The following is a 13,242-nucleotide window of genomic DNA, read 5'->3' as shown; positions in this document are numbered from 1 at the left end:
AGTGCCTGACCTCACATGTCGCTTCTGGAAGAATGGTCAAACATTCCCATAGACACCCTCCTAAACCTTGAGGACAGCCTTCCTAGAAGAGTTGAAGCTGTAATAGCTGAAAAGGGTGAGCCAACTCAATATTGAACTCTAGAGACTAAGACTGGGATGTGCATGTAAAGGCAGGCATCCCAATACTTTTAGCAACATAGTGTATGAGATTGCGTCAGGTAAATAGATATCAAACATGTCAAGTCTTAAAATTGTGGTACCCAAAAATCTGCATGAGGGAAACTTTAAAAGGCTTTACAGCTTGTCAGTTTAGAGTTAACCAGGAGCTCTTGTGCTAGAATTATTGCACTCACTCTGACTTTCATGGCAATACCTCACAGGTTTGGTCCAACGGCAGCTTACATACACGTACATACCTTGGGCGTGCATTTGCGAGTTGTGCAGTGCAACAAGGTTACGGTTAATTTTTTAAAATACATTTTATTATATTTTTTTTTTTACTTTTTTAAATTGTATTATTTATTTTTACTTTATTGCTATCACAAGTGATAATAAACCCCTATGTGATAGCATTGGGCAGATGACAGGTACTCTTTTTGGAGACATTGGGGGGCTAATAGACCCCAATGTCTCCCCTGACCTCCAATGCATGTAAACTGAGCACATATCCACTTGGTTACGTGTCCCCTGACTGTACTTGTCGGGAAATGATGGATCTTAAACTGGATTTTCAAAATCATTGTCGCTTCTGATTTCTTTGTTTACAGGGGAGATCAAGGCATGGATGTGCCTCAGTCTCCCCCGGCTCTCCAGCCTGAATAGGCGCGATGTGGTCCGTGGCTCTTGGTAAGAGTGATAGAGCCCGGGAACCATGCAGTGGGTGGGGCGCTGGCCACATCACTTTCAAGCCTAAGCCTGCTGAACAAAGGAGCACAAGCTGATGACTGCTATTGCAGCCACCAGCTTGTGATGAGTCCTTCATTTTTGGGGGGCATACATAGTAAGTCTAAAGAGCTGAAGTGGTTAAAATTCACATTAACTATTGAATGTGCATAAATAATTACTTCTATCATTTTTAATGAGCGAAAAAAGGCTTTCTGCAAACTGAAGCCCAAAATCTTTAGCTGCCAAACCCCTTCTCTTATAGGGTAACTCCAGGCAAACAACGAAATTCACAATGGAAATACACATAATAGCTGCGCAAATTGATGGCACTATACAAGTACCTGAAATGAATAAATATGTGTGCACAGTTTTACCCCAGAGAATGTATATTATTCTGTTCAGACTTTTCCCTTCTACACTCTATTGGCCAGAGGGTGACACAACGATCACCATTGCTGGTTTGCAGTTTGCTGTATCACCTCCCCACTAACATAGAACTAAATCTGGCCATACACTGATTGCACTGGTTCAGTAGGGACTGGCCAAATGTTTATCAGTGTGTGGCAGTCCCCACTTGACGTAATTATATTGCTTGATTGACTTCTGTTGAAGAGACATGTTGAAAAGCTTTTCTCGATCAGCGACAACGAGGGACAGAATAGAGTTCAGAATAGATTTCAAGGGAGTACAAAATAGAGTCCAAAACTCTACCCCTTCACTGCTTTCTTTTTTTAAACCAAAGACAGACATATTTGCAAAATGCCCTGAACCATCTCTTTTCTCAGGGGGTAGTTGTGCTAGTACTCACACAAAACAGGTTCTAAGGATTTTATTCAATACCTGTTAACAGTATCCAAGCCCACCAGGGGTATTCATCCTATTCTGGACAACAAATACATTCAAATTCCAAAACTTCACACAGAATCCACAAGGTCGGTAAGTGCCTCTCTGAGACAAGGGGAATACAAGGCATCCATAGACATTCAAGATGCCATTATCTGAATGTTCTCATTTATCCATTTCATCAGCACTTTCTGCGCTTTGCAGTGGCAATTACTTCCAGTTTGTAACATTGCTTTTTCGCCTATCCTCTGTTTTCAGAGTATGCACACAGATCACAGCACCTCTTTTTCTCAGAATTCAGGGCATCTAGGTCACAGGTCATCTAGATGACCTTCTCTTGAAGGACTCATCTCCCTTCTAGTTGTCAGAAAATGTTCACAGGACAATCAGAATGCTTTTGGTTGGGTGATCAATTTAAAAAAAAGAATCTGCTGTCCAACCTTCTCTTTGCCTGGAATACTTGGGTCTGGTCCTGGACACAGCCCAAGCAAAGGTTTTCCTTCCAGAAAAGAAAATAATTTTTCCCAGAGCCCATGATCAAGAATTGAGATCAAAGAGACATCCCACAATAAGATTATGAGAGTTAAAGGCCTCATAGTAGTCTCCCTGAAGGCTGTACCATTTGTGCAATTTCATTCAAGACTTCTCCAACACAATATCTTGATTATCTGGAACAAGCTTAGTCCTTCCCACAACCTACCTATGCTGCTGTCCAGCCAAGTAAGGATTTCCCTTATTAGGTGGATCTCAAGCCCAGCTTTAATAAATAGGCGGTCTTTCTTTCTTTATCCCTATTCCTTATCCCTCAACTGCTTATCCCTGGAATTTGATAACAAGAGATGCCAGTCTTTCAGGCTGGGGAGGAGTTTTCCAGTCCCTCACAGTACAGGGAACATGGTAACCTGTGGAAGCCCAGCTTCAGATTAACATACTGGAGCTCAGAGCAGTTTGAATGGCTGTGCAATACTGGGCCACCATTCTGCGAGGACACCCATTCAGGGTGCAGTCAGACAATCCTACAACTGTGGCTAACATCAACCTCCAAGAGGGCTCCATGAGTCATGCAGGCTTGCAGGAAGAAAACCATATCTTCCTGGACAGAAACTCAGTGTCCGGGGACCTCTTCAGTCCACAGCCCAGGAGTGGACACCCGGAAAGCGGAATACTGCTGTTTGACCAAGGGGAATAGGCCCTTCATCCAGACATCTTCAATCTAATAGTGCGGAAAAGGAGCACACTGGATATAGACATCCTAGCCTCCATCTTCAACTATCAACTACCTCTGTTTGAAGCCAGGACCAAGGATGCTCTTGCACTGGCCTTGGATGTCTTGATAATTCCCTGATCCCCGTTCAGTCTAATCTAGGCTTTCCCTCCAGTACGAATTCTGCCTCGTCTGCTCAAAAAGATAGAGCAAGGGGGAAAAACAGTGATTTTCATGCCGGCAAACTGGCCCAGAAGAACCTGGTACACAGAATACTCAGACTTTTAGCAGACGACCCTTGGTCTCTCTGTTGTCTCAGGGTCCTCTATTTCATCCTACTTCTCAGTCTCTGGCTTCAATGGCATGGCTGTTGAAGTTCAGGTCTTAAAAGATAGGGGGGGTCTCTGCGTCTGTTATTCCTAACTTGCTAAAAGTAAGAAAATCCACTTCCAGGAAGATCTACTATTGTACCTACCAATCCTTTTTTGCCTGGTGTGAACATAAGTACTTCAACCCCAGAGATTACTCTGTCCCCTTGTATTCTGGCCTTCCTACAATCTGGTCTTGATCAGAACATGACCTTAAACACCCTGAAAGGACAGGTTTTCAAACATCTCTGGCTTTGCTCCCCCTTTTAAACACTTTTCCTTTAAGGTGTATCTTACATTAAGCCCCCATTACAGAACTCTGTGCTTCCTTGTGATCTCAACTTGTTTCTGTCTGTCCTGCAGAAACCACCCTTAGAATCCATTAGGGATATTGTCTTAGATGACCTATCCTACAAAGTAGCTTTTTAGGTGGCTATCATTTCTGTTAGACATGTCTCTGATTTGGCAGCTCTTTCTTATAAGGAGCCCTTTCTCATATACAAAGACAAGGTTGTCTTACACCTCAATAAGCACATAGACCTAGCTTCCTTATGCCCTGTTCCAAAGAACGTAAGGGAAGTCTGTCTTCTTTGCCTTGAAGTAGTCAGAGCCATTAGAATCAATATCAAAGCTACAGCTTTGATGAGACTAACGGATTTCCTGTTTGTCCTGTCTTTAGTGCCTTGCAAGGGGCACCTTGCTTCCAGGTCTACCATCACGAGATGGATAAGAAGTCTAATCACCAGGGCTTAAACTCTCAGGGATGAATCTCCTTCTGCTCTTTTAAGTGCCCATTCCACAAGATCAGTGGGAGTTTCCTGGGTATTTCAGCATCAGGCTTCCACCTGGTCCTCTGCTCATACTTTTTCAAAGTTCTATCAGATTAATGTCCAATCTTCTGAGAAAGCAGCATTCATCCTCAAGGGTCTTGATTTCATCAAATATTTATGCTGAATGAACCTTCACACACATATATAATTATAATATTCCAGAATAATATAGTGAAACAAATGTCTCCTTATATGCGTGACCTGTGGTGATTCCCTTTTCAACCAGTTGCCCAATATCACTTTCAAGGCTACCAACATTTGGAATACTATAGATCTTTAATAAGACCTTTTATTATTCCAGAAAAACTACACTTTCAATGTAGTAATTTATTCCAGAATGTCTTAATTTTGCTCATTTAACATGGTTTTTAGGTCGGGAAACGATGAACTACATTTTAAGCACCTGTTATTGATTTTTTTTGTATATTTTATTATATCTATCAATATAAATATATGTTCTATTTAATTTTTAAAAGTAGTTTTATCAAATCAGTGCTTATTGTATTCTTATAGACTCTGGTGTACCCCATCTCCAAAACTAACTCTTTTTGTGTGTGTGCGTGGTACAAATTAAATTGTGTACTTTTTTATCTTATGACTTCATTATCATCTCATAAAATGCACGATAATGAAAATTTACTGTTTACATTCCTTTGGGGTACATTTTTTTTACATTGATTTAAATATAACCTGGGTTTTATCACCTAATTGCCTGTTCTTCCTAAAATAATCCTGCTTCTGCCTATAAGAAAAAACAATTTTATCTATGATACCTGTCTTCTTAAGTTCTGCAAAGGGATCAATTGCCAGTTTATTTCCAAAAGAAGTTCAATCTTTGAAAAACCTCTGTTACTCCTTTCCCGATGTACTCTATAGATCCTGGGGAGAACTTAGGGTTTACTAAAAAAAGGCAAATTTTAATGTTTGAAACCAAAGTTAAATTTTTTTCCAAATATTTTCCCAGGTTTTAGGTGACACAGCTTAAAGACTGCTCATCACCCAACTCCCAAAACTGCTGTTCAAACCACAACACACACCATAAATACAGTATATTACAAAAGAACAGCGCTTAATCACAATGTGCCAACAAATTTCCCCTCATATATAGTACATGCATATATAGTACATGCAACAGTGATGAAATTATATAAATTCAAAATCAAATCTTAAAAAAGTGGAGAATGTATCCAAAAAGGTACAGCATGTGCAAAATAGGATATAAACACAATGCAAAATTTGTGAAAATTCCAAAATTGCAGTAGTCAGTTTCCCCTGCATCAGTTAATATGTCCCAATATTGTTCACCTAATGCACCTTCACCAAGCACACTCTCCAACAATTGTGACTTCCAATTTTTTGATAGGTCAAAAGAGCCTTGTTCTCACATTGCCTCCTCTAAAATCTCAGTATATCCCACAATGTATGCAGAAGCTCCAAAACACAAAAACATAGCATAATACTACTTGGGCTTTAAGATATAACCGATTGGGACCCCCTACTACTGCAAGTGACAGAGAGATCACATCAGTTCTCACCCCTCATCCTTTCCCCATTTGAATGCAATCCCCAAAACAAAATGATGTCTGTAGAATTGTAGATATTCCCCTTTTTTCACATGTGCCTTCTGTAAGTTGCTTCTCCAACTCTACCTCTGAAAAATAATACATTAATTACAGGTACTTATATAGATCTGTCAATTTACAGAGCACTTGACATATATAAATTGTACATTCACATTAGTCCCTGTCCTCAAGGAGCTTACATCTAAGGTTCCTAACTCTTATTTATACATATACTAGGGGCAATTTAGACAGGAGACAGTTAACCTACCAACATGCCTTTGGGGCGCGAGAGGAAACCCAAGCAGTTACAGGGAGAACATGCAAACTCCAGGCAGGTAGTGCCGTGGTTGGGATTCCAACCAACAACCTTGGTGCTGCTATTCAGAAGTGCTAACCACTTATTCACTATGCTATCCAAGCCACAGCACCTCCTGCCTGGAGTTTGCATGTTCTCCCTGTGCCTGCGTAGGTTTCCTCCGGGTACTCCGGTTTCCTCGTACACTCCAAAGACATGCCGGTAGGTGAATTAGATCCTGTCTAAATTGTCCCTAGTATGTGTATGTATGAATGTAAGTTAGGGACCTTAGATTGTATGCCTCTTGAGGGTTAGGGACTGATGTGAATGTACAATATATATGTATGTAACGCGCTGTGTAAATTGATGGCGCTATATAAGTACCTGAAATAAATAGATATGCTAATTTTTACTTACAAGCCATGCAAATGATAGCCTGACCAATAAAGAAATATTGCACCATGAAACATGCAATAGTTTAATATGCCTTAGTAATCCACATGATTGTTTTACTTTTCCTAGCTGTTATTAGAACTGAGCCTCTTTCTACTGCAGCAGTAGATGAATGATCCACTATAGACGTGAACACCAGCTAGGGCAGCGGTTCTCAACCTGGGGGTCGCGACCCCTTTGGGGGTCGAACGACGCTTCCACAGGGGTCGCCTAAGACCATCGGAAAACACATATTTCCGATGGTCTTAGGAACCGAGACACCGCTCCTCGCCGCCTCCGCCGCCGCCACCGCCGTCTCCAGGTGTGGGCGGGATGACATGCCGCCCCTGTCATCTGGACACACCTCGAGATCAATCCTCGCCTGTGATTGGCCGCCGGCACTGTAGCTCAGGAGAGGCACACAGGCGGCCAATCACCGGCAAGGAGGTGGAGCTTGGAGAGGAGGAGCCGAGCGGCACCGCGAAGATCGAGCGAGTGAAGAGGAGGAGAGCGGCCGGAGAAGGAAGACATCTGACAGGTAAGTGTCGGTACCATGGGAGAGGGAGGGAGCGAGCGAGCCCAGGCTGGAGCAGGGGTCTGCAAGGTAAGTATCATTGGTGTCAGTGGGAATAGTGCCCCATCATTGGTGTCACTAATACCAATGATGGGGCACTATTCCTCCCACTGACACCAACGATGGGACACTATTCCTCCCACTGACACCAATGATGGGGCACTATTCCTCCCCCAAATGACACCAACGATGGGGCACTATTCCTCCCCCACTGACACCAAGGATGGGGCACGATTCCTCCCCCCACTGACACCAACGATGGGGCACAATTCCTCCCCCCACTGACACCAAGGATGGGGCACTATTCCTCCCCCCACTGACACCAAGGATGGGGCACTATTCCTCCCCCCACTGACACCAAGGATGGGGCACTATTCCTCCCCCCACTGACACCAAGGATGGGGCACTATTCCTCCCCCCACTGACACCAAGGATGGGGCACTATTCCTCCCCCCACTGACACCAAGGATGGGGCACTATTCCTCCCCCCACTGACACCTATGATGGGGATGGGGCACTCTTCCCCCCACTGACACCTATGATGGGGCACTATTCCCCCCACTGACACCTATGATGGGGCACTATTCCCCCCACTGACACCAATGATGGGGCACTATTCCCCCCACTGACACCTATGATGGGGCACTATTCCTCCCCCCACTGACACCAATGATGGGGCACTATTCCTCCTCCCACTGACACCAATGATGGGGCACTATTCCTCCCACTGACAGCAATGATGGGGCACTATTCCTCCCACTGATACCAATGATGGGGCACTATTCCTCCCACTGATACCAATGATGGGGCACTATTCCTCCCACTGACACCAATGATGGGGCACTATTCCTCCCACTGACACCGATGATGGGGCACTATTCCTCCCACTGACACCGATGATGGGGCACTATTCCTCCCACTGATACCGATGATGGGGCACTATTCCTCCCACTGACACCGATGATGGGGCACTATTCCTCCCACTGATACCGATGACGGGGCACTATTCCTCACACTGATACCGATGACGAGGCACTATTCCTCCCACTGACACCGATGACGAGGCACTATTCCTCCCACTGACACCGATGACGGGGCACTATTCCTCCCACTGATACCGATGACGGGGCACTATTACTCCCACTGATACCAATGATGGGGCACTATTCCTCCCACTGACACCGATGATGGGGCACTATTCCTCCCACTGACACCGATGATGGAGCACTATTCCTCCCACTGATACCTATGATGGGGCACTATTCCCCCCACTGACACCAATGATGGGGCACTATTCCCCCCACTGACACCTATGATGGGGCACTATTCCTCCCCCCACTGACACCAATGATGGGGCACTATTCCTCCTCCCACTGACACCAATGATGGGGCACTATTCCTCCCACTGACAGCAATGATGGGGCACTATTCCTCCCACTGATACCAATGATGGGGCACTATTCCTCCCACTGACACCAATGATGGGGCACTATTCCTCCCACTGACACCGATGATGGGGCACTATTCCTCCCACTGACACCAATGATGGGGCACTATTCCTCCCACTGACACCGATGATGGGGCACTATTCCTCCCACTGATACCGATGACGGGGCACTATTCCTCCCACTGATACCGATGACGAGGCACTATTCCTCCCACTGACACCGATGACGAGGCACTATTCCTCCCACTGACACCGATGACGGGGCACTATTCCTCCCACTGATACCAATGACGGGGCACTATTCCTCCCACTGATACCGATGACGGGGCACTATTCCTCACACTGATACCGATGACGAGGCACTATTCCTCCCACTGACACCGATGACGAGGCACTATTCCTCCCACTGACACCGATGACGGGGCACTATTCCTCCCACTGATACCAATGACGGGGCACTATTCCTCCTCCCACTGATACCAATGACGGGGCACTATTCCTCCCACTGACACCAATGACGGGGCACTATTCCTCCCACTGATACCAATGATGGGGCACTATTCCTCCCACTGATACCAATGATGAGGCACTATTCCTCCCACTGACACCTATGATGGGGCACTATTCCCCCCACTGACACCAATGATGGGGCACTATTCCTCCCCCCACTGACACCAATGATGGGGCACTATTCCTCCTCCCACTGACACCTATGATGGGGCACTATTCCTCCCACTGATACCGATGATGGGGCACTATTCCTCCCACTGATACCAATGATGGGGCACTATTCCTCCCACTGACACCGATGATGGGGCACTATTCCTCCCACTGACACCGATGATGGAGCACTATTCCTCCCACTGATACCAATGATGGGGCACTATTCCTCCCACTGACACCAATGATGGGGCACTATTCCTCCTCCCACTGACACCAATGATGGGGCACTATTCCTCCCACTGACACCGATGATGGGGCACTATTCCTCCCACTGACACCGATGATGGGGCACTATTCCTCCCACTGACACCGATGATGGAGCACTATTCCTCCCACTGATACCGATGACGGGGCACTATTCCTCACACTGACACCGATGACGGGGCACTATTCCTCACACTGATACCAATGACGAGGCACTATTCCTCCCACTGACACCAATGACGGGGCACTATTCCTCCCACTGACACCAATGATGGGACACTATTCCCCCCCACTGATACCAATGATGGGGCACTATTCCTCCCACTGACACCAATGATCGGGCACTATTCCTCCCACTGATACCAATGATGGGACACTATTCCTCCCACTGATACCAATGATGGGGCACTATTCCCCCCCACTGACACCAATGATGGGGCACTATTCCTCCCACTGACACCAATGACGGGGCACTATTCCTCCCACTGACACCAATGACGGGGCACTATTCCTCCCACTGACACCAATGACGGGGCACTATTCCTCCCACTGACACCAATGACGGGGCACTATTCCTCCCACTGACACCAATGAAGGGGGCACTATTCCTCCCACTGACACCAATGATGGGGCACTATTCCTCCCACTGACACCAATGATGGGACACTATTCCTCCCACTGACACCAATGACGGGGCACTATTCCTCCCACTGACACCAATGACAGGGCACTATTCCTCCCACTGACACCAATGATGGGGCACTATTCCTCCCACTGACACCAATGACGGGGCACTATTCCTCCCACTGACACCAATGAAGGGGGCACTATTCCTCCCACTGACACCAATGACGGGGCACTATTCCTCCCACTGATACCAATGATGGGGCACTATTCCTCCCAATGACACCAATGACGTGGCACTATTCCTCCTACTGCAAAATTACAGTTATGAAGTAGCAACGAAAATAATTTTATGGTTGGGGGTCACCACAACATGAGGAACTGTATTAAGGGGTCGCGGCGCTAGAAAGGTTGAGAACCACTGAGCTAGGGAATCTCACTATTGGAGGTCCAAAAATACATAAAACACCACTGTGTGATTTAGCCCTTCATGGTCCACCCATAGCTGCAATATCAGTTTTTTGGTGAACTGATCCTTACATTTTAAATCATATTCCTTTTCCTGCATTTTTAAATACTCTATTATTCGGTAACTGAAAGCCCTAACCACAGAGAATATAGACATCTGACAATCTAAGCATCACATAGAAAGGGACTTCTGGCAGCTGTGCTTGATGATGATTACAATGATGATGATGATGACGACAGTGATTATTATTGATATACAGGATTTATATAGTGCCAAAAGTTTCACAGTGCTTTACAAAGTAGAGGGAGACAGTACAGTTACAATACAATTCAATAGAAGAGAGATCAGAGGGTCCTGATCGTGAGAGCTTACAATCTAAAAGGAGGGTCAATGTTACTTATTAGTTTCTCATTACAATTTGTATGTACAGTCACCTTTAGGGCCCATTCACAGTATGAATTTGGACTTTTGGTAAACCTAAGCACACTGGACATTTTGATAATGCTGGCAACGTTAGCTGTGTAAAGTCACGTTAAAAACTTGAGTTTTCAGCTTTTGTTAGTGTTTTTGCATTAGCGTTTAGCTGCATTTTGCCGTGTTTTGCGGCATTTTCCTGCGTTTGCGTTTCCCACATTTTTTGGGGGGTCATAAAAAGTCCAAAAACGCTGGTTTGCAGCGTTATAACGCATTTTACTGTGTTTTGCTGCGTTTTTCAACGTTAGAGCTTTTTTACAGCTAACTCCTCTAAAAATCCACTAGTCCTGGGTTTTTTTCCCTGCCAAAAAACGTCCCAGCCAAAAAATGTTGATTACTGTCTATGTGTGCATGGACACATAGGATAACATGCTGGCTGGCTGTAGAAAAAAACGTCAAAAGCCAAAAACAGCCGCTGTAAATAGTCCAGTGTGCATGACTGGCAAAGGAGATGGCAAAAAGTTTGCTCAGCTAGTCAGTAACATGTATGGCCAGGTCTGCCCATTAAACAAATATCTTAGTCCTATAAGGAGGATGAACATGTTCATGTGCATTAGTCAGACATCTACTGTGGCTGTTGTGTGTCAGTTTTTTTCACAGTACAGTCGCATTTTGGTGACTGTTATGGTGCCTATGAGTTTTGGATTCCATCTTCCCCATTCAACTATGGACGCTCTTTAATCTGTATTAGCACCAGTGTTGATGGGCTTTTGTTCATGTCAGACGAGTTTTTCATTTCTATACAATTTTAAGAGAATGCAAAACTCCCTTGAAGCAGGTCAAATGCAGATCAGAACTTCAATTACAGGTTAAATGCACATGTCGATAAATTCTGAATGCTCTCAGCAGCATCTTAAACTGATGCCATCAACACAAGCTTTAAAAGAAAAGTATGGATTCTCTTTTTTTTTCCCCCAAATTATACCTACCCAGGTGCCCAGGTGGATGCAGCATTGGTCCAATACTGCGTCTGTCCCCCGCTGGCTCTAAGTGTGAGAGCTCAGCGATCACATGACCGCTGATCACTGAGTTCTCACCACCGCTGTGAGCAGAGAGCGGTGACTGTAAGTCACCGCTCTCTGTTCAGCTCCCCCAGCTCACTGCTGGACCGCTGGGCTGTGGACGGGGAGGGAGCAGGTGGCTCAGACTTTCAGTGCCTCGCTACTCCAGACTCTTGGATGGATTCTGACTTTAAAGTTGGGATCTTTCCCCAGCCTGGACCGGATGAGTGATGTCAGCTGAAAATGGGTCACAGGAGTGCAGAAGGAACTGCACTCCTGTGATCCACAGGAGTACAGCCAACAGAACTTTGACGTTACTTCTCCTTTAAGCTTTTCAACACAGGCCTTTGGGTCTGGTTCACACAAGCTCATATGGTAAAACACCCCGTGCAGGCAGCTGTCAGTGTGAGCGGTGCAATGTGCGTTTCAACGGGTTTCAATGCATCTTACTGCTTACTTTTTTTTATACTGTATTTGAAGTGGTACTTCATGTCTTCACACAGCAATGAAGTGACATGCAGATCCATCAAATGTGCAGCAGAAAAATGCTGACATGCGTTATATTTCCGCACCACACTTTATATCACACCATTACCAACCACCAGCATCAACATGCAAATGTTTTCTATGTGTCCTAGTGGTGACTTTATCCAGTGCAGAAAAATGCAGGTCACCACAGAGAGTGTGAACAAGCCTCAGGCCGTCAGGATTTTCAGCCATAAACATATTCCTTTGAATTATTTTGCCTTTTTGTTTTCATTTTTTTTTACTAAGATTCTAAATATAACGATTTTTTTTCCAGAAACAGAAAATTCAGTTGGAGTGGAAGAACCAAGCAGTTTGGTTGATAAAGAACCAGATCCATCTTCTTTCCAGAATCCTTTGCCACAAGCCCCTCTTATTTCAGATTACAAATGTCTGCACAAAAACGTAAACTGGGACATATTGGAATCTGGGGTCTTCTGTCTGACTGGTGAGATACCTCTATTTTCCTTTAAATAATCGGTCCACCTACAAAAAAATATGATTTTAATTGTTGGGTAGATGCCAAGGGGTTGAACCTTGACAATGTAATCTCTGCAAGTGAACATTCATCAGCAATCCCCCATAATTGAAACATCAGCTTTGGCTGGCCAAAATCTTAGCACATGTAACTTGTCACATACAGTATGACAGTGTGAAATAAATCTTCCAGTGAAATAAATAAAGGAAAAATTTAGAATGAGTGACTGTGGCCATTTTAAATGGATGGGATGTCTATTTTAATAGAGATGAGATGTCTTAGGTGTACATGAACAGTAAATACA

The 13,242-nt window shown here is 44.9% G+C and overlaps 1 protein-coding gene across 2 annotated transcripts in view; it reads left to right on the top strand.

Annotated features, from left to right (window-relative positions):
• Positions 1-13,242, top strand: part of ARHGEF40 (Rho guanine nucleotide exchange factor 40) — a 130,803-nt gene that overhangs the window by 38,322 nt on the left and 79,239 nt on the right. For both annotated transcript variants that reach the window (XM_089687007.1, XM_089687005.1), the window contains exon 4: positions 12,738-12,908. In XM_089687007.1, coding sequence (XP_089543133.1) covers positions 12,738-12,908 — 171 coding nt within the window. The remainder of the gene's footprint in view (positions 1-12,737; positions 12,909-13,242) is intronic.

The sequence above is a fragment of the Staurois parvus genome, unplaced genomic scaffold (assembly GCF_062004578.1).
Source record: "Staurois parvus isolate SC_StPar_1 unplaced genomic scaffold, SC_StPar_1.0 ptg000415l, whole genome shotgun sequence".
Lineage (NCBI taxonomy): Eukaryota > Metazoa > Chordata > Amphibia > Anura > Ranidae > Staurois > Staurois parvus.
The sequence above is the reverse complement of the archived record's forward strand: the minus strand, read 5'-3'. Positions and strand labels throughout refer to the sequence as shown.